The 27,048-nt window shown below is 37.4% G+C and overlaps 2 protein-coding genes and 1 long non-coding RNA gene across 5 annotated transcripts; 1 reads left to right on the top strand and 2 right to left on the bottom strand.

The window, feature by feature from the left end:
- Window positions 1-171: 171 nt before the first annotated feature.
- Window positions 172-5,167, bottom strand: LOC136264071 (uncharacterized). Its single transcript, XM_066058755.1, has 6 exons — window positions 4,948-5,167; window positions 3,765-4,056; window positions 2,509-2,743; window positions 2,238-2,385; window positions 791-895; window positions 172-706 (listed from the first exon to the last, which is right to left on the bottom strand). The coding sequence occupies exons 1-6, from the start codon at window positions 5,005-5,007 to the stop codon at window positions 254-256; spliced, it is 1,293 nt and encodes a 430-aa protein (XP_065914827.1). The 5' UTR covers window positions 5,008-5,167; the 3' UTR covers window positions 172-253.
- A 2,152-nt stretch (window positions 5,168-7,319) lies between these two features.
- On the bottom strand, window positions 7,320-26,177 carry LOC136262715 (serine/arginine repetitive matrix protein 2-like). 3 transcript variants are annotated; one of them, XM_066057080.1, is made up of 9 exons: window positions 25,426-26,177; window positions 25,111-25,365; window positions 23,892-23,981; window positions 22,208-22,427; window positions 21,908-22,002; window positions 8,634-8,835; window positions 8,516-8,578; window positions 8,102-8,379; window positions 7,320-7,522 (listed from the first exon to the last, which is right to left on the bottom strand). In XM_066057080.1, the coding sequence occupies exons 1-4, from the start codon at window positions 25,483-25,485 to the stop codon at window positions 22,218-22,220; spliced, it is 615 nt and encodes a 204-aa protein (XP_065913152.1). In that variant the 5' UTR covers window positions 25,486-26,177; the 3' UTR covers window positions 7,320-7,522; window positions 8,102-8,379; window positions 8,516-8,578; window positions 8,634-8,835; window positions 21,908-22,002; window positions 22,208-22,217. The 3 variants fall into 3 exon arrangements, with proteins under 3 accessions (XP_065913152.1, XP_065913151.1, XP_065913153.1); XM_066057079.1 differs by having other exon boundaries at window positions 22,126-22,427; window positions 25,426-25,907; XM_066057081.1 differs by lacking the exons at window positions 7,320-7,522; window positions 8,102-8,379; window positions 8,516-8,578; window positions 8,634-8,835 and adding exons at window positions 16,907-17,029; window positions 17,080-17,147 and having other exon boundaries at window positions 22,126-22,427; window positions 25,426-25,907.
- Window positions 25,655-26,584, top strand: LOC136262716 (uncharacterized). The gene is made up of 2 exons (XR_010704285.1): window positions 25,655-25,872; window positions 26,039-26,584. It is a non-coding gene; the product is annotated as an uncharacterized lncRNA (long non-coding RNA).
- The last annotated feature ends 464 nt before the right edge of the window (window positions 26,585-27,048 follow it).

Consider the following 27,048-nt stretch of genomic DNA (forward strand, 5'->3'; position numbering starts at 1 on the left):
TGTTAACTCCCAAAACCTCAAAATTTTCTCCCTCAGCTATATGGTATGTCAACAACAAATTAAAGCACTGTGATATATATGACTGACCTTCAAAGAAAGTAAGTAATTATATATTTACATATAACCAATACAATACAGAAATTGATTAACAGGCCAAGTTATAATACAAGCTTTGAAACATTAAAATCATTTTACACCTACCTAACCATTTATTTCAAAATAAAAAAGTTATTTTACAGTAGCATAGCTTTAGTCAATTATTGCTACGATTTATAGTCACATATGATTGTTGTTGTTTTGGATCCCTTGCACCTAGTGATGCATAACCACCCGCCATGTCAGTTGGTGGTTGAAGTGATGTTTCATTATGGACTCCCTCATATGTAGCATCAGTAGTAGCAGGACGGTTTATAGACTCATATGCCTTTTGTTTGACATCTCTTGCCTCCAGTGAGGTGTACGTGCCAGATTGCATTAGAGGTGCTGTGCCACTGCTGATGCCTACATTTGCAGTTTTTGTGTGATCACGGCTGTTGGTATTTAGTGATTCATAGACTGTTGGCTGTGGTTTCTGGTCATTCACATTCAAGGTTTGATAGGTTGGTGGTTTCCCTGTCAGCAAAGTATCACTACTGTTTTTGCTTAGTGACTGTTGTCTCATTGGTTCATATGTGTCTGGGAGTTGTGCAGGTGGTTTATTCAGTGGCTATAAATGTATTTACAAAAAGTAATGCATTCCTAACTTCTCAGTTATGTCAGGAGGCATACAATACACTATTGATTTTAATACCTGATAGGTGGGCTTGACCCTTGGTGGTAGGGGTAATGTGGGTTGTTGTAGACGTCCCTCTGGTGGCTTCAGCAGTGGTCTTGGTGGAAGTTCAATACTCTCCTCCTATTCATAATAAACAATGGGGGAAAACTATATACAAGTAATAGAAATAAAAAGTAGTGAGTGAAACAAGGGAGGTCACCTACAAAATCAATGAAGATAATATACTAGTGAACATTTAATCCCTACTTCAGTCTACTGAGTTAGGGCCCACTAGTATATCTGCAGGTGTAGGCAACCACCTTCATGTTTCACCACTTTTATTTCCATAATCCCTAATCAAAGTTAAAATTCTAGTATTTGTTGGTTTATTTTTTGTAACATAATTACAACTGGTTAACCAGCACATACCACATCAAAAGAAAGAATGGCACCATACTTTAAAGTGATTGCCAAAACATAAAGTGGTTATTCTGCTTCATTATCAGCTATGTTCAGCCTGTTACATAGCACTACAAACAAAGAACAGTACAAAAAACACACTATGGAAAATATGGATGATAACCGTTACAAATGTAGGGATATGCTACTGTGAACTGATGACATCTTGCACTGTCAGCAAAGATAAATGAAAGACAAAGGTAAGTCCATAATGAGTGCATGATGTGTGCATTGTACGTACTGCGGTATGCCAAAGGTACCTGTCGGGTTGAAGTGACGTGAAAAAAGTTAAGTCTGTAGCCTTTGCCATTATTGAGTTATGCTTGTCTGAAAGATCAGGCAGGCAGTTATATAGTTAGTAGAAAATTCTAAGGAATGAAATGTTTTGTAGCAACCTACTGGAAGCATTTTGGGTCTTACTGAAGGCACTTTTGGGCTTGGGTTATTCCTAGCCAATACTGCCAAGGTGCTGTGACATGCCGGTTATTTTTTTTGTGAGGAAGTGCAACCCTACTCTAATAAGTAGTACTGTATCATAATACAGAGCTTTGCTCAATTACTCTAATAGAACATACACCTGTTGACAGAGTACATACATTAGCTGGACAGTCATTTTGGCATTTGAATACTCCACTGTAACTGAGTTATATGTCACAAATGTCTTAGGTTGACATAGTAATGTGTGTAACTGGGATGTTGCGCACTAAAGTTACCTTATTTAGCTTATTGTGAAATTGGGCAGTTTTGTAGTTGAAGCTTTTATTAATAATATTAGACACGCCGTGATTATTGTCAACCAAATGGGATGGGTGAGTTATCAGATCAAAGGTTAGGTTGATAGGCTTTTAGCTTCGAATGGTATGCTTGGGAACTTAAACTATGAATTCCACACAGCCTAAACGCCTTCCACTACACATAGAGCAAGCACTTATCATACATTATACTTTCTAAAATCCTCAATTTGTAATTATTAGTAACTTAGACAGACTCCATGATCTCATAAACATCTGGAGCAGCAACTCACTCTATGCATTGGAGAAATTGGAGGGGACACGGCAGCATCTCGTGATGGAACAGAACTCAACAGCTGTGCCCAATGGTGCATAGCCCTGTGAATCCTATAGCTGTCTGGGGTCTGAAAGGTGAATAGGCCCACACCAGTTGTTGTCCGACTACGAAAAAGAATAAGACCTATTACGACGTGTTTATAAACTTCATCTCATTATTGTATTACACATAATGCACAGTTAAGTGACAGAACGATTCTCTACAGTATTATAATATTCACTACTCACCGTCCAGTTTGTATCTTCAATATACTTTCACTAGAACCATAACCTCTTAGGTGATCTATTTGCCACTTGATTACAAGCCGCGGTGGTTGATTCATATCATAGACGGCAATGCTGTATATCATATCAGCAGTATTGGGCTGTATCTCAAACTGACATGGACCATAAAATGATAAGTGTTCAGACTGTTGAAGAGTGACCATGAAGGGACCAAGGTCATCCCTAACATCTGTCATCACTAGTGGGACAACAATGGAGACAGTGAAAATCGCATAGATAACTGTTAATTGTGACTTGCTGAGCAACAAACCCAACTAGTTTGCATTAAATTATTTTAATGACTCTTTGTTTTCTAGAGGAGAAAAAACAATGGGCTGTTGAAGTTTCAGCCTCTTCTAGTGACTACTGTGGAGTTACAGTGGTAGACAGTATAGGAAGAACAATCAGTTTACAGTCCTTATATGGAAAATAAATTACAGGTGTTCATTTAATTCACGAGTGCAATAAGCAATGGAGTTGGGATTTGTAACACTGTGGTCTCCGTTAACAGAGGAATTTGTCAAGGTATAGTTTTTGGCCTATATTCCATGATTCCAGTAAAAAGACTGTTCAAGCTTAGAAACGGCAATGATAAAGTTATATTTTACTGCAACGTAAACAAACACACATAACTCACATTTGCTGAAACTAAAGATATTCTAACTCAGGTGAATCCAGTGGTATACAATTTTGAGCATGTTTTACTGTTTACTGAAGAAACCCACAAAAAATTACCTTTGAAGCATACATTTTTTCAATGTGATTCATTTCAAAAACAGGATAGTTTGGTCGGGTCAGACAATTGAATATTTGTTTAATGCACTGACTAGAATTGTGCTCTCAAAATATCCTAACAGAACATCCAAAACAAGGTGATGACACTACACAAGACTTACATGCACACACAACACTAACAATACGTCCACTATTTTAATACCTAACATTTAGCTACTGTAAATATCAATATTATTTTTTCATTTCAGTTCTGAAATTTCCATGAGCTTTTTGTGTTGTATAATAAAGTGGTCATGTTGCTTACCAAGAAACATGTAAAAGAACTTCTTAATTATACAAAGTACTTTAAAGCACATGAAAAAACTAGTAAATTCATGTGGAATGCAACCATTTGTTAGTAAATTGGTTTTAAGAGTATGCCATTGGCTGGTTGCATATCAATATCCAACACACTTCATTGGACTAGTTAAGTGACAACTACTAACCTTCATATGTCTGCATTGCATACTCTGACAGTCCATTCACAGTTGGCTGTACTTCATGGATTTTAGTCAGCCATTGTTTAAGATCAGCCTCAGACTGTGCTGAGAAGACAACGTTGCCAATGGTAAATAAATATTTCTCTTTCTTCACTTTAATTGTACTGCGTGACTGAATGCTGATAACTTTGTGAGCAGGCTGCTGAGACCTGGCCTGATCTTCTGTCTTGAAGATCTCAATGCGTATTCTTTCAAGTGTGCTGCCACGCAAGCAAGCAAAGTATTGTGGCTTGGATCTCTGCAAAAAAATGAGACATAAATACATCATCCATGTGCTGCATGATAAAGAGAAATTTTTTTAGTACCATTCCAGACTTGGATTTTATAGTTACCATGCACATAGAAACCCATACTTTATTTCTTAAAAGCACTTTGGACAAAGAGTCCAACACTTATTTTTTAGAGCTCATGTGACTGCATATACACATGGTATTTTTAGGTAGAAAATTTAGATAAGAATTATCATTTGGTACCTCCACTTGTAACAGTAAAGCTTATGATAACACGCATCATATTACATGAATAGGAAGGAATGGAGAATTCTTCTGTCACCCATACACTAGGAAAGCACCACACTCAAAGGTCAAACTTGAGAGATTTACCCCATTCAATTAAAGATTGTAAATTATTACACCCACACGCACACACAGGGACGAATCCAGGGTGGGACTTGAGATACTCTAATTATCGAGATACTCTACTAGAGCAGTCACAGTATTCTTAAGAGGAGCAGTGTAGCAGGCTGCGTGTGGAGTTATAAATAAGGAAATATAGTTGGTGAGGGTATCTATGGTGAGGGGCAGCAGGTGAGGGGCAGCAGGTGATGACCTTTTTTTTTAGTCTTCGACTTACAGCTAGGCTGAGGTTGCAATTCTAGAGTGGAACTCCCCTTTTAAAAAGTCTGGATCCGCACACACACGTGCGCACAAATAAAACTGTGTAGATGCAACTGAGAAACACTACACAGAGAAGAATCAGGCAATCACCCATTTTCTGGCCTTCTCGAAATTAGGGGAGGGGCTTCAATATGCAGATTGGGACAAAACCACATTCCCAAATCATTTGATCCTTTCTTCGTATTTTAAAGGAATTGTTATTAATAATACACCACATTTCAACATTTACTCACCTTAATGCTTAAAGAACCATCCGAGACGGTGAGGAATCCAGTGTGGTGCGTTTTCGACATCGCGGCGGTATATTGATTTAACTCTCAACAATCGGTTAATATTCACCCTTCTGCCTGTATAACGGGCTACATTTAGACCGAGACACCATACACGAACAGTGACGAAGGAGAACACGCCTATTATGAAGCGCCACTAAACTGTGTAAATAATTTATCACACGTTTGTAGATACCATCATGATCATTAACTTTTAGTACACCCAGTGATCTGTGGTGTTTAACGAAAACAGTTCACAGAGCACAAACACATGCAACTTGTAGCAGATTAACATAGTCCCCAACAGCTATAAACCACTAAATGTTGTCAAATCCAGTTTAATGCTTGCACTCATAGCTAGCTCATGGAAGTCAACAAAATTAAATCACTCAATGTTTCAGTTGGAGGCCTAGGTATCTTACTTTCTCAGGTAGATTCTGTTTGATACCTAGGAGTTATAATTGACCCTACATCCTGGACCTTACATCTATAATATGGTCTCTAGAGTACAATCCTAAATTGCCTCCATTCTTCGCTATGGGTCACTGCCACCTGTGCTCTGTGTACTTTATACTGCTTTGGTGTTACCTTTGCTTGATTATTGTGTTGTTTGGTGTCCTACTACTGCTAAATTGACCAGTATGACTGAAAAAGTGTATTCCAAGTTTGTTAAGAAAATTTCATCATCTATTACCCCAAGATTATCCTTTACTTTAACAGAGCATTGACATTATCATGCTGCTGTTCAAGATTTTAAGTCCATGCACAAATTTTCTCCATCATATAATTATATTTACAAGATATTTATCGATACTCTAAAGATGTAACTGGTCGTGTTGCTGTAATACCAATCGTCTCTTTATTCCCAGTCAATTTTGGGAAAAGGTCCTTTATTATCGTGGTCTGTGAAACAATCTACAATCGACTGTTGTGGAGGCTACTTCTCTTCTTCTAATTTATTGGTATCAATATTAGTTAAGTATTATATTTCTTTGTATTGGCTTTGTGTGTGTGCATGTATAATTATTCATCCAACTATATAGCTACGTACATTAGGCACACATGTATGGATACAATGACAGGAATGACGATATGTGACTGGGCCTGCAAAAATAGGGCATGTGGGCACATGATTTTTCCCCACTTTGTTAAACTTCCATCACTCATACATTTTTATACCATTATGCTATGGAAATGCAATTTTCAGCTCTTAGTAAGAATGTAATTGGCTTTATGATGCAAGTTACAGATTTCAAATATTCTGTTCCAGCACTGAGATATGACCCGTAGTGTGACTGGGTGTAGTCTGTGCCCACATTCCCTGTTTTCGCAGGCCTGGTCACATATTGGGCTCTATAGCTACAAGGATGATTTTCCCTTTTCCTTGCAGCTATTTGCTGTATAGTTTGTAGTTGCTATAGTTATTATACGTTGTCTTTCAAAGCTCATGCAGGAACTACAAAAATCAATACTCTTGCATCAAATAACCAGTGCCGGAATTATTAATTGAATTTTCAGCTTTGTAGTTGACAATTTGGAAAATTATACCTAGTAACAGGTGTGGTGACACACCGTGTGGATCCAGGGTTTGGCAAGGGTTGGGGGGTGCACCAAGGTAGTAGGTATTTGGAGGACTGAAATAATTTGTGATGAGCTGGCTATTAGTTTTATGCACAAAATAATACGTAAATCATGGTAATAGGCTGCACTGATCAAGAACTACAGGGATCAGTAACAGTCATGATCATGAGTAGTTCAGTTACTGTATAGCCTAAATATCTGAGGGAGAAGATTAGACCTCTCTCTAATACATTTTGGAATTGTTTGCAAATCCATGAAAAATTTATGTCTAGCAACATTGCTCAACCTCAAAAATATTGTCTGCGCTATATGGCAGTAAGAGCCTAAAGTAAGTCCTTTAAAAGGACCATGTGTATTTCATTTGTAAACAATACCTAGCATGCAGGCTAAGTATGCCCATTGGATAGTACTGTAGATGCAAGTTTTCCTATTCAGCAACTGTGGAGGAGTGTTACAGTACATGTGGTCATGTTATACTGCAAAAAATAAGTAGTGAACTTCACACACTGAAAACTCTTCATGACGGTCACTAAAAAAACGTACATACATGCAGTGCTGTCCACAGTATACACTACGTGTATTCCTCATAGCTTTATTTATAGCAAACCTATATTAGTTTGTAATGCTATGCCTTTTTGCTCAATACAACAACTAGCTTCTGACTGACAATACATTCATGTGTGCCAAGTGTTTTAGCTAAACTGCAGTACCACATAGCACTGTATTATAGTGACATGCAGTAAATTATGTATACCTGGCTTTTATAATAGTATATATCAGTTTGAAGGCACATGCTTTGTCAAATGGTGTGCATGCATTGAGAACAGTTACAGTAGCGAACAATACTCCTAGCTGTGGTATTGTTATTACAAACATAGCTATACCAGTCTGTTCAGACTGCATGGATTACATCATGGTTATGTAAAATCTTGTCTTGCTTCTGCTGATTCAAATACACCTGCAATAAATGCAAATGTTGATAAAATATGCACTTAATATTTTCTAGTAAGGCCCTATAGCAGTTATACTGGCTGTTGTACACTATAAGCATGACTTGTAATATGCGACGTATGCAGTAATGAAATTCAACTTCTTAATTGTTTGTTTACTGCTGCAATAAATACCTCGAAAAATTTGCCCCTTCATATATTTAGGCTATATGGTATCTCATGATATATGTACTCCACCAATTTAAAATTTGGAGAGGTTAATTGTGAGATTCACATCTACAAAATTTAATAATGTTAAATTGAGAAATGACATTAATTGAATTTGTTGTTTTCCCACACATTATCTATGTGATTGGACAACTGTTGCCTCCTCTCATTGACAAAGTATCGAAAAATGACAAACTTTAAAATGTTAGATCTCATGACCTGTATATGCTACTGGTATCCTTATAAAATTTGAATATGTTACTACAGACATTTACCCCCACAAATATTGCAGGTTGTTAGGGCAACTTTTGTTATTATGAAATTCATCCATTTACTCACCGCGTTGTATAGAAATTTTAGTGCTTAAGTAAGAGAATTACCTGCCCTTTTAGCTTGGACCGCTTGTCTTATATCCTCAGCTAATGTAAAGTTTGCTTCAGCTACTACAGCAGATATTAGTTTGCAGTAACATGCTGAGCTGTCAAGTTTCAGCCACTCCTCTAACATACGGTAGCACTTATCTCGTGACCTAGTTTGGTCTTTGTTGATCTCATTTAAATTTTCTGGAGGAATTCCTAAACCCAATCCAATGTAGAACCAATCTTGGTTAAGGGGCATCTTGAACCTTGACAACATAACTAGCTTTGGCATATGTCACCTAAATAATAAAAAAAAAACATTGTTAATACCAGCATTAGTGCAAAAGATTCCTTCACAGATTCCAAGGATTCCTTATGTGGTACACACATAAAGCATGCATGCATTGAGGTACGCAAACATAAAGTATATTGTACCATCATGTTTCACATCAGATGGATGCATAATCACTGGAAAGTTGACTGTTGAAATGGGCTGTCCTGTAAGAGATTAACAAATAACGGATAAATTATATAACACAATTGATATATTTACCTTTGATGGGATCACAATTGTATTGAACATGAAACATCAACTCATTTTCTTCACTAGATACAACTATTTTAGAATTCAGCTGTGCACTGGGATCTTTTCTTGTGTAGTTGACAATAAACCGTGGAGGAAAACAAAAATTGCTCTCCAGTTTTTGCAAAGTAGATTTTTCATATATGCGAAAATCAAAATCGTCATACTTGATCTGTAAGTAGACATGCATAATTATTTACCTTAAGCAAACTTTTACCCTAACTGTCAATGACATAAGCTTGGCAAGACTAAACTTATTAATTAAGCAATTTGATAGACAAAAGTTTGGCAAATTCAGCCAATATGATTTTAAAACAACATTGATTATTTGCTTTCTGATTTATCTAATATGGAAGGGATGGCACCAAACGGCTAGGCCTGTACAAGGATGCTTCATGGTAAGCAATTTCCTTAGGCTCACCATTTAGCCAGCCAAACTTTAGTCCTGCCAAGCATTCATCATTTATGACTGTAAAATATTTAATTTTAAGGTATCAAATTTGAAGAAATTTACATCGGATATATTTTGCTTATATATCTATATGGTTTGGAACCTTTAGGTGATAACGTCTATTTACTTTAGTATGCCACAATAGTTTGCATTGATGTCTCAGCATTACTACTATAGTTTAACCACAAGCAGACATGAAACACATTAAGCAATGCTGTAGTAAACTATGAAAACAACTCATGTCTGAAGAACTAAAAATATAAAAAAGTGGAGCATCATTCGGTATTTTATAATATTTGTCACCATGTCATCAGAATTTTCAAGTAAAATCCTTCAAGGGTACTGTAAACTACAGCCTGTATGAAGGAAATTCAAGGAGTTGTGCATGTATTCTCACTCAGTAATAGGTGATTTTATTTATGTATGCAGTAACTTCCATGCAACCATCTGTTATGACATTAGCCACCCTCCTCCTCTCCTTGTATATCATTTACCATACAACAGGAAATTTTGACGAAAGAAAAATTTGATGAGTTGCGGTTACATTCCTCAAATTTTAACTCAATAAGTGCCTCAAAAGTCAGTAGTGTTCAGATGTGTGATTTCTTACTTAACGTCAAATTTTAATTCATCAAAGCCGATTAATTGTGAATTCGCCAAATTTTTCCTGTTGTATAGTACACCACAAAGAGCAGAATTGGCCATGTATGTGGCATAGTGTTACCATGATATCACAGGTTTGCTTCATTCTATAATGAACAAACAACAAAATTGTTCACAATTGTTTTGGAGACACTAACAGTTACATGCCATTTCTTGAAAGGTTTGAAATCAATCATGTTTACTGTTTTGTGATTTCAACATCATGGGAGCCTTAGGCCCTAAACTTTACCAAAGTGATTTTTGATTTACCTGAGTGGTATACAAGATTTTCGTGAGTATCAGACACTTGGTTATGACTATAGCTTTGTCAAAAAAATAGCAAAGGAACAAAACTGTAAAATAAAGGAAATGATTATAACTACATATATACAAAAAAGCAAGCACATGATGTGTTTGAATGTTTTACTCAGACTTGAGTCATGAACTCTTTCACAGTACTTTCATTATTTGAACCTTGCTAACACAATATTGTAGTTAATGATGTTACCAACAGTTTGTTGAGCACCTTCAAAAATTCTTATCCCTACTACAAAACGGATCTGATATATCATAAACAGCAGTCACCACCATGATTTATATAACAGAGCATAGAATAATTGATTGTGAGAGCGGGTTTATAAACAAAACCTGTGTATAGGATTTTCAAAACCTATTGTTTTAGCACTACGTATGGTAATCCCTACTAGCACAAGTTAATATTACGGGAGAGGAGAATATCTAATGTCATGTAGTCCTGTAAACAAATGATGCCTGAAAATTTAAGACTTTCTTTATCGTGATATACGTACATGTAGTGATATAAACGTTGGTGATATATTATATAGAGTTTTTCTATATCATGGCAGCACTAAGGAATGCATGGCTGACAAGGTATACTTGTCTGCTTTTGCCTCCACCCACCACAACTTTATGCACAATGGCATATACTTCCATGGTCGTCTTTAGTTGGCTGGCAATGGCAATTACACAAGCCCACAGTCACATATTAATACAATACAACTAACCACAATTAACAATGATACACGGCTTCTACTACAGTAAGAGAAACATGGTAGGTATGCTATGGTTACAATAACATTTCACATTAATATAATATGTGGCATGTAAGAGTCAGTCACATCCAAGCAGTCCTTGGTGTATGAGGGGCAACAGTAGCAGTGTTGAACTTCGAACAACAAAGCAACATTTTCATCCTCTTCATCATTGGCTGATGGATTTCCTTAAAATACAACCCATAAACAAACGGGTGTAGAAGGGGCACTGCATAAAATGTATTCGGATAAACGACCAAGTACATCACATCATGATAAACTGGGGATGTTACCACTGCTGTTTCTACAAGGTACAGTAACGATACGAAGACCGTAATCAATATTCCTCCTGACATGATAACTATAATGGATTTCATGTACTTCTTTATTCTTGCCCTTTTCAGCCTAAAAGTTTCATTTGCTGAACACTAACAATTCTCATTTCTGTGAATGTAGTATACTTTAATGGTCACATAAACATTAAAGAGTAGTGCAGCAAGAGATGAAAGGAGGCTCGGTATTGTGAGAATTAAAATGGTCTCGGTTACAGCATTACCAGTGGCAATGCAGGTGCCATACTGTGCAAAATCAATATACCCGTCAACACACCATGGACTAACATAGGAACGAATGGTATTATTGCCAATATCCATGCAACTATGATCATGCCTGCAATAACACGAGGTGTCATAGCTTGTTTGTACTTGAAAGGAAAAGCTATAGTTATCACCATATCTCCTGATATTATCACGTATGAGGAGCTAACCACAAGTCCTGGCACATACAGAAACCAGAACAGATTGCAATCAATCAAATCTTCCTTTCCTACAGCAAAGCCAGCAATCATTACAGTAGATATCAAGCATCCCATTAGCACCAACATCATATCAGCTACCATCAAGTTAGCAATAAAGATGCTGTGAGGTTTGTACAAACTTCTTGTAGCTTTGATAGTGGCAATAACCAGACTGGCCAGTAGAGTGGTCAATGTTGTGGCTAACAGTTTGAAGCCAAGGACAGGTAGGCAAAATATCCTGGAAGACAAGGGTCTTGATGATTGGTAATGACTGTCCCTTGATCCAATCCTGATCCAGATATAGACATCATCCCAGTAGTTTGATCGCTTGCTGTCATCATCAACAGTAAACACGTCCACGTAGAGCAGTCTCCTCCAGTACAATTTGTCTTGAACTGAACAAAATGTTACTAACGCTAGTCTTATATATACATGTTATAACTACATAGATAAATCATCACTTAACATTCCTACAGGTAACACTATTTCTTATGTAGTACTGGTCAAACTACATTAGTGCTACAAGGCACCTTGCACCATTTACATGTAATGATATAATGCACATAATATTATACTATACTAAGGATGGTATTTACAGTTTCATTACAGAAAGAGCAAACAAACTTGGCAGATGACAAAGATAATATTCGATGATGTGTAAACATGTTATAACAGACAATGACAAGTTTAAAGTAATGGCAGTCACTCTTGAAAACTAAAGAATGTTGAAAGGTGAGCTACATAGAAGAGCATACAAAGAGTTTGATACTAAATTTTCTTACACAAAAATTCATGCATGTTGTTGTCACATGTTGATTTGTTGATGTAACAAACAACACTGCACAAATAGAGGATATGCATGCTATATTATTCGAACGAAAAATGATCAGCGGCGCGGCGCTTCCAAAAAAAGTTGATGGTGAACGACTATCGAAGATTTACGAAAATTCCATATAAAAGTACTGGGTAGTGAATGCGGCTCGAAGTATAACTCGCCTTTTAAGCTACAAGCAGACTTTCTGTTGTCGTGAACGATTACCACAAGGTCACGAAAAACTCATATAAAAGTATGGGCAGTGAATGAATGTTCGAACTGGAACTCGCCACTAAAGCCATGGGCCAGCTTCTTCTCGCCAGATGTACTACTTCTTAGGCACAAGGATATGTCACTTAGTAAGAATTGCTCGTAACTGATCTACCGTCCATGTAATGAATCGATTCGCATTCCGTTCACCGTCATGACGTATGAAAAAATCACGTGTTCATTAGAATGTATTCGGCAGTGCATATCCTCTATTATACAGTTACAGCCTGTTTTTTAGCCTTATGTTGTTCTTGAGGCTGTCTTCACCTAAATACTGTATATAAATTAAATTTGGCGGTGAACAAAATTTGGCGAATTGGTGGTTCGTCACCAAACCGCCAAATTTAAATTTCATCAATATTATTTTCATACCTTAGGTCCAAGCTTTTTTGATAGTACTGTAGTTGTTGAAGTAACTTTGTGGATACTACTTGAACACACCTTACTGGTAAATTAGTATGATACCATGCATGTAAATGGGTGTGGCTTACAGAGTAGAACTCGTACTCAATTAGTGGGCATCGTTCCACATAAGTTTGCAGATAGCAAGACATGAATTCGTGTGCAGCCACTGATAAATGAGTGTATGCCTACAGACAGTAAATGATCCTGATAAGTAAGCGTGGCCCACAAAATAAATTGGGCTGACCCATATTCTTTAAAGCATTCAATCATGAAAGCGACTCAGCCAGACTGATGTATGCAGTGACTGAACCCATACAATTTCAGCACAATAAGGATTGTACACTACAGCATGCACGTTTTGTCCTTACACCACTTGTGTGCACCATCAATTTTTCAGTGAGAGCATTTTGCCAAATTAAAGTTTCACCAACAGCAATTTTATAGCAAATTGAAAAATATTAGTTTCGCCAAAATTTGTTGTTATACAGTACTCTTCATTTCATCATCACAGTCACCAATTTAGCTGTAATTCTCCAATCTTTACTCCAAATCGAACTGCTGGGTTGCAACTTTTTACACTGGTTAAGTGCAGTGAACTAGATAGAACCAGACCTATATCCGTTTTACACAGTTCGGTTTGATACGGTACGTTAACTTGGAAATTACTCTGATTCGAGACAGTTCAAACTAGATACATATGTAGCTAGTGTAAACAGGCTGTTAAACATTGCTAACTATAAGTAGCTCAATGCATAATACTTCATGTTACTAGCTACTGAAGAATACACCACACAACATCATGATCTGAGGTTCATTAGCACCATCGCAGGTTTGTTTCATTTCTATACTGAGTAAACAACAAAACTATTCACAGCATTTTGAAGATCATACAGAATTCTTTTACAGGACCTTCCCATTACACAACCACAGTATTGTAAGAGGGGCATCACTACTCAGTAACCCTCTATGTAACGTAGTTATCAACAGTTTGTTGAGCACCTTCAAAAATTCTCTGATAGACAGAGGAGCTAATATCATAAACAGCAGTCACCACCATCATTTATATAACAGAGCATAGAATAACTGATTGTGGGAGTAGTTTTTTTTTTCCAAATTGTGTGTGTATCCAAATAGACTATTGCTTTAGCATTATTTATTATAGTAATCCCGACTAGTACAAGTAATATTATGGGAGAGACTACAGTCCACTTATAACTTCACATTTCCATTTGTGGTCCCACATGTGCTACACAGCTACACAGCCATGTCACATTTGCCATGCAGCAATTTTGCATGGCACAAGTGCATAGCCACACATGTATAGTATGTCACACATGGTAGCACTAAAAAACAGTGAACGTGTCAATAAAGCCTTCTTGATTTCCAAGTCAAAGGCTGTGACATAATGCTATAAGTACATAATGTACCACTCTGCGTGGGCAGTTCAAAGGCACCGCCAATGCCGTAATTTGTATATTGCACTGCTGCAGACCGCAGTGAGTGCATTATAACTTATAACACACTGGTTGCGGTTTTGTAGACCACAACGAGTGCATTATGAGTTATAATGCACCGACCGCAGTGCAATATACATATATTGCACTGGCTGCGGTTTTGTGCAGCATAGCACAAGTGCCGGTGGCGAAGACCACTACAACACCTCACCTAATAGGTGGAAAGACACTTCACAGATCACTTGAATTCTTTTATAGCCCGACATGTAAAGGTCGATTGTGGGCCATAACGTCACCAATACGTATAATGTTTACAAGCAGCCAATGGCGATCGAAAAAGCCAATGCGGGTGGCCACAACTCTAGTCTACATATATATAAACGTACTTATACACCTTACTAGTCTGGTGCCATCTTAGCCCAGATTAAACTGTAGTCCACTTCAACAATGACTCAATAAAACAATATATTCTAAATAATACTAACCTTTACGTTCGATTGTGGAACCAGTTTTGTCATGCCACCAGACTCGAGTTTAGCCAGTGTGAATAGTAAGAATTAGACTAGTATCGTTTAGTAGTTATGTTTTGTTTACTTAAACCGTCTATTTAGCTGCTTTTTTTCGCTCGAGAGAATCACTATGGTGATTAGTCTGGTGCTTAGTCTATATGGCACACTGGCATGCTGAGCACTACATGATGAGAGTCGAACAGCGAATGCAGGTTAGTGATATAAACCATAGCGTACTAGCTTTCAATATCTTAGGTGTCTGCAGTACTGCAGGGGGAACATCATCGCAACGTCCGGCTTGGTTACCCACAATCGATGTTAGAAACCTGGCCTTTATAAGTGTTACAGCTGTCTTGTGAGACTCTCCCCACCTATTTGGTAAGTGGTACATAACAGTTATACAACATGCACTCGTGCTCTACCTGTATAAATGCATTTGCCTTCGGTCGTGCGTTTATATCAGGCAGAGCACTCATGGCCGTTGTATAACTATATATTATCTAGGACCGGGGTACATAGAACCAAGTAAAACCATCAACAGGACAATCTACAAATGGGGCATGTACAAACAATGTATGACCAGCACAGTGTGTGTGGGTAGAAATAGGTGCACATACACAGTAGCACATACAGTAAACATAAGTGATTGCAATTACAATCGTGAGGAACTGTATGCAACAATATATGGACCTTATCTGCAATAACGCTAAAGCACAAAATGGCGGCTGATAGTGTCGACACTTTTGTACAGAGATTATTGGGAGAGATGGCGGTTCGCTATGTTAACATTTACATACTGCAGCAAGGGGCAAGGTGAGTCATACATACTTAATTATAAGACAAATGCACGTGGTTTTGCGTTGATACCAAAACTTAAGCCTGGTTTCATCTGGTGGGACTATTTCACACTGCCACATTATGCTAACTAGCCTCTTACCTTTATTATCCAATAGTTCCATGTTGTGAAATCCGCAAACAAAGCTTATTTTAGTGACTACATACGAAGTACCCACACTAAACACGACCATTTTGTCAATTAACGTCATTACAGATAAGGTCTATTATTGGCACGAAACACTGGAGATGGAAATAATTCAGCTAGCAAGCCAGGTAAAGGATGAACAGAAGTATACAAAATAATACAAACAAAGACACAACAAACAAACAATCATGTAAACATGCACGAAAACACACTCTTTTTTTAAAACCAGGTGTGCACCCACAGCCAGCTTTTCGGCTGGCTTTGGGCACGCATCTGGTTTATTGAAATTGTTTTTGTATGTGTACCTATCTACTTATCTATCTACCTATCTATGTTCGTCCGTATGCACCCATGTGAACAAAATCATTAAATGGTAAAAGCAGCTTTTACGTGTAATAAGTAAAAGCGAAATGAAGTCTGTATTAACTTACACACTGGTAAACTTTGCTTTGAGGTGGTTTCTTTTCGGCGGTCTGAAAAACGGGTGTGGTGACTCTCCTCAGACTGTGTGAATTACCTTCCCTTCGGCTTTTACAGGCATTTCACAATTGAGAAACAACAGTGCAGGCCTCCTAGACTACCAGCAATAGCCAGTTGGAAAGGGGGCATATCCCCAACGTATGGAAATGAAAATAAAGAGCAGCGTTGAGGCTTTGTCAAGAGAATTTGAGGAAAAAAAACACTACAGTCAAACTAGTTTAGAAGATACTTCTGTGCGTAATATGTTGTTAAAAGCAGTTTATTTAACAAGCGCTTCCTTAGCAGTGCGTAGCAACGTAATTGAAGAATTACAAAATTTCATGAATTACGAAATCCGAGAATTAAAATAAATTAATTATGCATTATTGCACAACATAATAAAATAGTTGATTAATTCCAGATGAGTTAGCTAGTTGCATGGCGCCTGGTTTTAGAAGTAGCACAAGTTTTCATCATGTGGAGTGTGTCCACTGGCATCTGTTGCATGGTGACTCGGAACTCACTTTACCACCTAAAAACAGCTTAGAAACATCAAAACATACTTGTAATCTTGTTGTTTACGTTTAAAGTGGCCTCTGGCTCTCCTGCAATCACTCACAGCCGTTTGCTAATCTTCTCCTTTGTGCAATCTGAAATTACAACATAGGTGTGGTACTGGGCGTTACATAGAATTACACATACGTTTAGGTCATCATCATGAACAGGCGTAATTATTATACAGTTGTGCCTTCGTTCACAGGCAAATCTATCCCCGGTTAGTTCATGTCTCTAGGCCTCGTAGTTTTCAAGAACATTATTTATTTATTACCTACAGTACTTGGTTGTATAATAATTGAAACATAATCATTTCATTTGAGCTACACATTACACAGAGAGGAAGCTGTTTAACTTCCACGCATCATTTGTTACTGGACTACAAGGCATTAAATACAGTACAGTCCACTTGTAACTTCGAATATGGATGACATTTTTCATGAGACACCATGCGTTGCACGGGAAAGCTAAAGCCATGTATGGGTGCACTTAAAATCCCACTTGGGTTGCACAAAAAGCCACACTCTGGAGAATGCCATGCCACACTTGGGCTATTCCCCATGCATATGTCTTGGAGTGACTTTCAAGCCTGTGATGAGGCCTGTGATGCATTGCTCTAGTGAAGAAAATGCTTGTTACTCATGTACGTATGTATGGTTAAACTATTATGGCTAAGTTCAATGCATTTTTCTTCAATGCACGTCTGCTTGAAACTGGCATTAGTGTACAACAGGATTGGCAGCAACAATGTTTTGGCTCTCTGTGATATATATATATAATTTAATCACATTTGGGCTGAGGCAACTCATTTCAGCTTTTCACCAGGTTTCAAGATTCCCTTGTGGTAGAGGTCAATGTTTGTGTACAGTGAAGCTGTACAGTAACTATTAGTCAACAACTCAAACAGCTACTTACCAGCAACTTGCATTGGTGTCTCAACGTTACTACTATAGTTTAACCACAAGTAGACATGAAACACATTAATTAACCCTCTCACCACCACAACCGCCATATGGCGGTTTCGATTATAAATGCTCATAGCATCACATTCTAAATGCTCTATAAATTCAGTTGAGCGTTTTAGTAGCCCCTACGCTTATCCTTTAGTGGGCACCCCCTTAAGTGAACGGGAACAGGGATAACCGGTCTCTCGCACACTATTGCGTGGTTAGATGATGCAATCGCGTACTTTCGGAACGTTGATAACAAGCGTTGTAGACAATTCTTCAACGTGATAATGGCACTACTAATAAAGAGAAACAGTAAGGAGAGGGATTATATAGGTTGGAGTGGGGTGTTGCTATTTTTGTATGCCTCGAAACAGTGACCTCGTGTTTGTATGTGCATGCGCACTTGCTCAAATGTTGGAAAACTAGACTTAGAGATAATCGCTTCAACTGTAAACTGGTTAGTGATGTTTATTGTGTTATTATAAACAGTGTTAGCCTGTAAAGTAGTGAAATTTCATGTTTAATTTCGCTTAGATCGATTTTCGTACTTTAAAGTTATATAATGGATTTGTGGTTGCTCTTGTGTAAACAACAACTTCATAATCGAATTCCTTGTTCTATAGCGAGTAAATTGATATATAGTTTTATAGGATTATATGGTATGGTGTGCAAGTTATAGCAGTTTAGAAACAGTAGATTGGAGCCTCTACAAATTTGGCGGTGAAGGGGTTAAGCAGTGCTGTAGTAAACTTTGAAAACAACTCATGTTTGAAATTTTAAAAAAGTGAAGCATCATTCGGTATTTACTATTTTGTTACCATGTCATTAGAAGTTCAAGTAATCTTCAAGGGTACTATAAACTATGAAGGAAATTGTGTATGTATCCTCACTCAGTAATGGGTGATTTTATTAGATAATCTAATTCTCAGAGTAAACAGAAAAAAAAGGAAAAACAACAGCAGATCTTGAGCCATACAGTGAAGAAGGACGAGCAAAATGACACACAGGTATTTTAACACTTTTATTAGAGCTTCTTTGTATATTTTACTCTTTTACTAGCATGTCTGTACACATGTAAAGTACATTAACCAGTGAAGTCTGCCTAAATTGCCATGTTAATACACTTATGACATAGTAGCAATGCATTTCATTAAGTGATTTGTAATAGAGAAAAGTGTTGTTGACGTGGGGAGAGATCAAGGGAAGCATTCAAATGCTCTTGAACCTTCTCCACCTGGGCTAAGGAAAACGCAAAACTATACGTTAGCAAAAAGGAAACTGTATAATTTTCATGCAATCATCTGTTATAAGACTACATGACATTAGCCACCCTCTTCTTCTCCCTGTATACCATTTAAATTTTACCATACAACAGAAATTTTGACAAAAGAAAAATTTGATGAATTGTGATTACATTCCTCACATTTTAACTCAATAAGCACCTCAAAAGTCAGTATTCCGATGTGTCATTGATGTGTCATTTCTCGCTTATCGTCAAATTTTAATTTGTTAAAGCTGGGTAATTGTGAAATTTTCCCTGTTGTACATGTACAGTACCCCACAAACAGCAGAATTGGCCATGTCCACAGATTTGTGGCATAGTGTTACCATGATATCACAGGTTTGTTTCATTCTATAATGAACAAACAACAAAACTGTTCACAGTCGTTTGGTAGAATGACACTAACAAAGTTACATGCCATTTCTTGAAAGGTTTGAAATCAATCATGTTTAGTGATATCAACATCATGGAAGCCTTACTCCCTAAACTTACCAAAGTGATTTTTGATTCACCTGAGTGGTATACAAAAATTTCAGTGTGTGTTGGACACTTGGTTATGACTATAGCTTTGTCAAAGAAATGGCAAAGGAACAAAAAAGGAAATAATTATAACTACATATACAGTGAAACCTCAGTTATCCGGACCCCACTTATCTGGATTCTCGGTTAACTAAACCACAGAAATGACTGTTCTATTAGAGTAGTGACTGTTCTATTAGAGTTGTTGAAAATACTGATATTTAAAAAAATTTTCTTCATTTTTTTTTAGGTTATTTATACACAGTTTCAGAGATACAGACTTTTCAGACTTATGGGTCACCCCTGGTCCCAAGGGGTTCGGATAACTGAGGTTCCACTGTATACAAAAACTAGACTCCTGTAAGTGTTCGAGCGTAAATCGGATGGCTGCAGGTTCGAGGCTACCTAGGTCCAGCCATGGATTTTTTCTCCTTCCTGCAACTTTTCAAACACACCTTACGTAACTACTGTCTTTGTGTCTAGTGTCTTTGAGCAGGCTGTAGGACCTGGTGTCCTACAGACCTTCAGCACTTGTGCTGTAAAGCTTTAATAAAATAATTTTTTTTTTTTTTTTTTTTTAAAGCAAGCACATGATGTGTTTGTGAATGTTTTACTGAGACTCGAGTCATGAACTCTTTCATAACACTGTCATTATTTGAACCTTGTTTAAACACAATATTGTTGTTAATGGTATTATCAACAGTTTGTTGAATACCTTCAAAAATTCTTGTACCTCATAAAAAATCAAGCTAATATATCATAAACAGCAGTCACCACCATGATTTATATAACAGAACATAGAATAATTGATTGTGGGAGTGGGTTTATAAACAAAACCTGTGTATGTATGCTAATAGGATTTCAAAACCTATTGTTTTAGCACTATGCTGACTAGCACAAGTTAATATTATGGGAGAGGAGAATATCTAATGTCATGTAGTCCTGTAAACAAATGATGCCTGAAAATTAAAAACTTTCTTTCCAACTGTATGGTTGTACTGTCTCAGGAGTGAAACAGTTATCATGCCCCTCAGTTACCACGCCCCTTAATTAGCAATTTTTAAAAAATCTCAAGCAAAGTTGCGTGTGCAAGCAAGTGCGATGTTGCGCTTGGGCAGTACTGTATTTCCTGTTACTTCACACACACATGATGTTTGATTCGTGTGAGCTTTATATGGCGAGATTTGTAACTGAATGGAAAATTGACCAGTTGTCCATAGGACACACTGTGAAGAAGTTATTAAATGTTTTCTGAAGGTATGTAATAATTTGTTGTGACAGCTTGTATTCATGGTGAGTTTTAGCCTTATGCTTTTACCAACCCTATGTACTGTTTTATTCCTTACAAACAGAATGGTGCAAAATTGCGTAGCCTTAGTGCTTACAGACATTACTGTATGGAAGTTACAGCGCTTTGTTTACAGCCATGCAATACACCAGAAATATCGGCCTATGCATTTTCAGTGCACTTTTATTAAAAAATACAAGCAACTTTAAGAGTTAACCACCAAGATCATCCCAAACACAAGGACACATGTTCAAACAGAGAACAACTCACATCTGAAGAACTAACAACAGAAAGTGGAGTATTGCTCAATATTTAGCCACCAATAGTGAAACCTGTCGATTATATATCCCAACTAAGTTATGGGTGATTTTCTGGTTCATTGGAGGAGGGGGAATTCAAATGTACTCACCGAATGGCAAAATATTCTCACCATATGGCGCATGGCTAAGGAAAATTATAGAAAGAAAATTGTCTGTGCGACCACCAGAGGGTTGTTTTGAGGCGAAGGATGCTATTAAAGGTGGCTTTTAGGTGTGCGTTCTATTAGACTTTTTTGCAAAAAAACAGGTGATCCTTATTATGAACCCACTGTTGTGGTTCGTGATAGCCGTTTTACATTTAGTAATTAGATAAACAATACCCCACAAAGAGCAGAATTGGCCACACAGAATAATCTGTGACTTGTAACAATTTCCAGCTTCTGGAAGAAGAGTCTTAAAGTAAACAACATATTATAGAGGGGAACCAATACAAAATGTTTATTTATAAGAGAGTATAAACAACACTTCACTACACTAGCACATCATTGGTACTTACAGTTAGCTCCTTGTATAATTTGACATTGGCCATCCTCTCCAGGTAGGCTAGGTCATTATCTGTACACTGTAGAGTGGCTGGTAGCATGGCCTTGTCTGGTAAGATGAGATTGAGGTGAACACGTGTGTGTACGTGGTAAATAACATAGACAAAAATACATATTTATGCTATACACACACACATATACGTACATGCAGCAACATACACAATCTACAAACCTTTGTTGTAAATTGGGAAGACAACAGAAGTATTAGAGACAGCAGAAGCACCATCATCACACACTACCACAACATCACTAACATTTTCAACATCAACTGGTGACTGTGCTGATGTCAACTTCTTCAGCTACATCATCCACTCTATCAATTACTGCTGCTTCTTTACTGGTTACTACACTAGTATCGACTGGTAGGGTAGCAGTTGATGTTGTTGTAATATCAGTGTTACCAGCTGCAATGTTTAGCTCACTACTAGACACTTCCCTCAATTGTTGTTGAGTAGTATTACTGTCATCACCAGCCTGTACACAATATAGTATGTAAAAGTGGGATATACTGTGTATGCACAAATACATATTGAACTGCAAGCATACCAGTTTAAAGGAGTATTTGTGGTTACAAACTTCTAGTTTAATGAATACTAAATACTACAGCATATGTTTTAGCTATTCCCTTGACTCACTACTTTTATTTTCCCTAAGGCCATTCCTATTTGAAAAGTTCTTGTTACAAGAAAAAGGGTCAGTAGGTAGGTTGGATATTAAAAAGAAAAATATAACATTTCATACACCACATAGCTATTAATCAGGTATAAATGTCGCTGGTAGCCACATTCATAGCACACTAAAGATCAATGTTTTTGCATAGCATAGATTTCTTTCATCAGGAAGTGGGGCAAATTTGTAACTACAGTGTATGTGTTTTCTGTTTATTCCTATGAGAAGCCAAGAGATTAAAATTTAGAGCAGCTCACACAGTGACCATTCTATTAGAGTATCGTAATCAATTAGAAATTAAATTCCACATCACGTTATCCATAGTTAATCTTTTAATTATACTCTGTGCAAAATTGGGTTGGTCGGGTCCATGCAGCAACTTTTCAAGTAGGTATGGCCTAATCCAAATTTTTCCTCAACTTGATAGTAACTATGAGTTATTACAATTCCATACTGCCATATATATGACAGCTACAGCTGATATAGTAAGACTACAATAATACAGCCTCCTATGGTACCACAAGATAATGAGGGAAGGATGGAGGGATCGACAATCGAGATAGTCTACTAGCGTTACACCGATGAGATTTTGCTGATATTCCGATAACCAATATTAGTTAATATTTTCAAACCGATAAACGTAGCCGATCCAATATAGCACAGCATGTCTATTTTGTAGCAATTTTTACTAGAAATTTGATTTTAAAGGACCAAATTAGCTTGTTAATAGTGGCAGAATTGCTACAACAACAGCTGACAGTACACTGAAGCAGTGATAATAATATTGTAATAGAGGAAATGCAAGTCAATGCATTTGTAAACATCATTTGGTGCACACAAGCATGTATTTCTAAATAAATACATATATCTGTATCTGCTGCTTTTTTTCATCTTGGTGCTGATATGCAAAAAAAACACAGCCGATAAATTATATGGTTTTTCCGATAACCGATCCGATTATCGGTGCAACACTATAGTCTACTAAAGAGGTGGCTCCTAAGTGAGTTATCACTACAACTACCCATGTACTACAAACACAAAACCTTAAGGTAACTAAATTTAGCAATACACTAAATTTAGCAATTTTGTATATTGGCGAAATTAGCACATACAAAATTTAGCAATTTTATGGATTTGTGAATTGATGTAATGAATTAAGCATAAATTTTGCAGGTTTAGCGTGTACTAAATTTAGTGCGAAAACCAAAACCACTAAATCACTAAATTTAGTATATCGCTAAATTTAGTCATCTTAGGTATATGACTTACATTTGCTTTCACTCCATCATCATTCCTTTTCACTGGAGGTGTTCTAGCTAACTGAAATTTTGGCTGGGGAGGTATCATGGTAGCCCAGTCCTGCACACACAATACATTAAGATAATTTTAAGTCAATATGCACAGAACACACGAGTACGTATATATGACTTACTTTCAGTCATATTTCTCACCAAAAATATTTTATTGCCCTAAGGTTTTAATCTACATAGGTCAACGAATTTGTATTTGTGTTTTGTACTCTTCTTCTTTTGTTCATAGGACTCCACTGAAAATCACTATTTAGTTTGAGTGTGGACCCCCTGTTTAAAAGTTACAACATTGAACTGTTGTTTTTCTCTCTCTCTCGATATTTTAATGCCAACTATCTCATTAATTTCACAAACAACCTCATAATCTTAACCACCAAGTTTTAGGATAGTATAAAATATTTCGACAATTTCATGGTGGTCTGTCCATATGATTCAGGCAATAAGGAATTCTACATGGGATACAATCAAACCCAGTGATTCAATGCATTCTTGTATTCTCAAATACATATAATATAGTAGACCTGCATAGCCAAACCGCTTCTTTAATTTGTAAATGTGTGTGTGTTTGTGTGTGCGTGTGTATAGCCAAAGTTGAAACCGCTTCTTTAATTTTGTAAGTGTGTGTTTTTGTGTGTGTGTTTTTGTGTGTGTGTGTTTTTGTGTGTGTGTGTTTTTGTGTGTGTGTGTTTTTGTGTGTGTGTGTTTTTGTGTGTGTGTGTGTGTGCGCGTGTGTGTGTGTGTGCGTGTCATCCTATCCAGGGGGGTTTACCCACCCAAGGGTACTGTGATCTTCGGATGGGCAGCTACAGGCTACAGGTGTGTGTGTGTGTGTGAGCATGCGTGTACGTGTGTGTATACAATATGAATCATGAGCAATTTCTACCCATGCTAATCAACAGAACTGATCGAAAACCAGTCACGAACTAAACAATACAAGTGACCAACTATTGCTAAACGTTGTCCTTCAGAACCCAGTACTTAACAACATCACAAATCACACTATGGCAATCCCATGCTTAAATTTTCGAATTGAAAAATCATATTATCAATCAGTTACATACATGATTGTGAATGTGTCACACCTCTCAGTGTACGCATGCACACACACGTGTGTGGGATGTGCTTACTCACACACTGAACAGCAGCCTGGATTTATGAGACTTCTATTTACTACTCACCAAATCACCATCTGACAGTTGTGCTATACCATAACTTCCAGGACGGTGGTTCTCAGTTTTGCTTCCTCCCTTCATACCACTAGACCTAGTCTGCGATCTAGGGGCTTGCCTGGAGCTGCTAGGTGTGGTACTGCCCTTCTTCCTTAAAGGAGTGACAGTTGCTTCATCACTTTTGTGTCTCTTAGGCGTTCTACTTGCACTGGTGGCAGTTTTCCGCTTCTGAGAATTACTAACACTATCCTGTATCGAGTTGGCCTATGTAGAGTTGAAGTGGGTTAATTAATTCGAGCGATAAACGATGCTGCTCTTTCTCACCTGTAAGCGAACTGACCGCCTTCTCGGAGTGGCTGATTCTGAAAACACCACTGCGTCCATTTAATGAGGAATTAATCAGTAGGTCACAACATAGGTATGTACAATCTATGGTCACACTCAGTCAACCTCAGTTCAAAGTCAAGACATTGGCGCCACTAGTCTCGTGCCCATCGGGGCTCGCGCTAATGCAATACCCATCGGGGCTCACGCTAATGCAATGCCCAGCGGGGCTCGCGCTAATGCGGAATTAGCGCTAGCCCGTATGGGCACGAGACTATAGCGCCAGTTTGAGCAATACCATAAAATACAGAGCTCCGTTTCAGATAACTATTCTTCGAAGAAAGGAAGGTACAGACACGCCACGACAGACGCTACGTGTAAAAATCTACCTGGTCCAAGAAAGAAACAGAAACGCTAGACGCGATTCACCGACACTTTTCAAAAACGGTGAGGTCTTAATATCAGGAGCTTAGCTATATAGCTAGCTAGCTAAGCGCTGAACCTGATAATATAAACCTGATAGGCATGTAGCTAGATTTCTTTGAATCACATCGGACAAAATACGTACATATTAGATCATGCAATTATCCGAGTTGTTGTTGCCATCATTTAGAACTAACGCTACAAGAAATGAATGCCGGACAAGATGCTGAGTTTGATGATCGTTTACAGCGAATTGAAGAAACTGCTCGGTGGAATAGACGTGTATTAATTGGAATTTCCGTATGTGGATTATCCATTGGAGTTGCGGGTATTCTAGTGTGGAAATATTATCATGATCGTGATCTACTTAACCAAGCAGTTGAGAGGAAATTTGATGAGTTTAAAGAAGCATTTGTGAGTGCTCAAGATGGTCAACTGCAGCTTAAACAAGCAGTTGACAGTACTCAATTGAAAATTGAGGATATTCAAGCTAGCAGAAGTATTAGGTTATTAAGATGGTGTGGAAGTTGGGTTGGGCTAGGCTAAAGATTAAACTTGACTCGTCTAATTGTTTATGTGCTTTGTCCTGTATCCCCCTTTTCTTTTTATAGCTTCCTTGCATGTCATGCCTATACTGTGCTTTTTGTACAGTAGTATTGTCGCATGTGTCTTAGATGTATTGTAACTGTGCATGTGTTTTTGAACATCTTGATGAATCAGATAGTTTTCTCTCTTACTGCATGTACACTGTAGATTTTGAGCTTTAGGCAAATTACACATTGTAAGAATCACTAATACATCATACATGCACACACCATAGATACAGTATACTTTCCAACTAGATTGGAAACGGAGATTCGTGCACAAACATATCTATATGTTTCGCATGACGTCAACATGTTGTAAGCGAGAATTTTTCTTTTCGGATGGGTTGCTGTGCATGTGGTATAGTCCAGTCATTTTATGATTTAACCTTTAACTAATTGCAACACAAGCTTTCTTAACAGTTTCTAGCACAGAAAATTGTACTCTATAACATATCAAAAGTCCTAAGGAATCCCATGACGGGAAAGTGACCTTTTAGTGACCTTTTACAGCCAATTTTTGGCAAAAATTGAGAATTTTGCCTCTATTTCATCCAAATATCAACCAAATTGGTCAAATGTGGTATCAAATGAATGGTCTCACTGAAAGGAACAA

Source organism: Dysidea avara, chromosome 8 (genome assembly GCF_963678975.1).
Source record: "Dysidea avara chromosome 8, odDysAvar1.4, whole genome shotgun sequence".
Classification (NCBI taxonomy): domain Eukaryota; kingdom Metazoa; phylum Porifera; class Demospongiae; order Dictyoceratida; family Dysideidae; genus Dysidea; species Dysidea avara.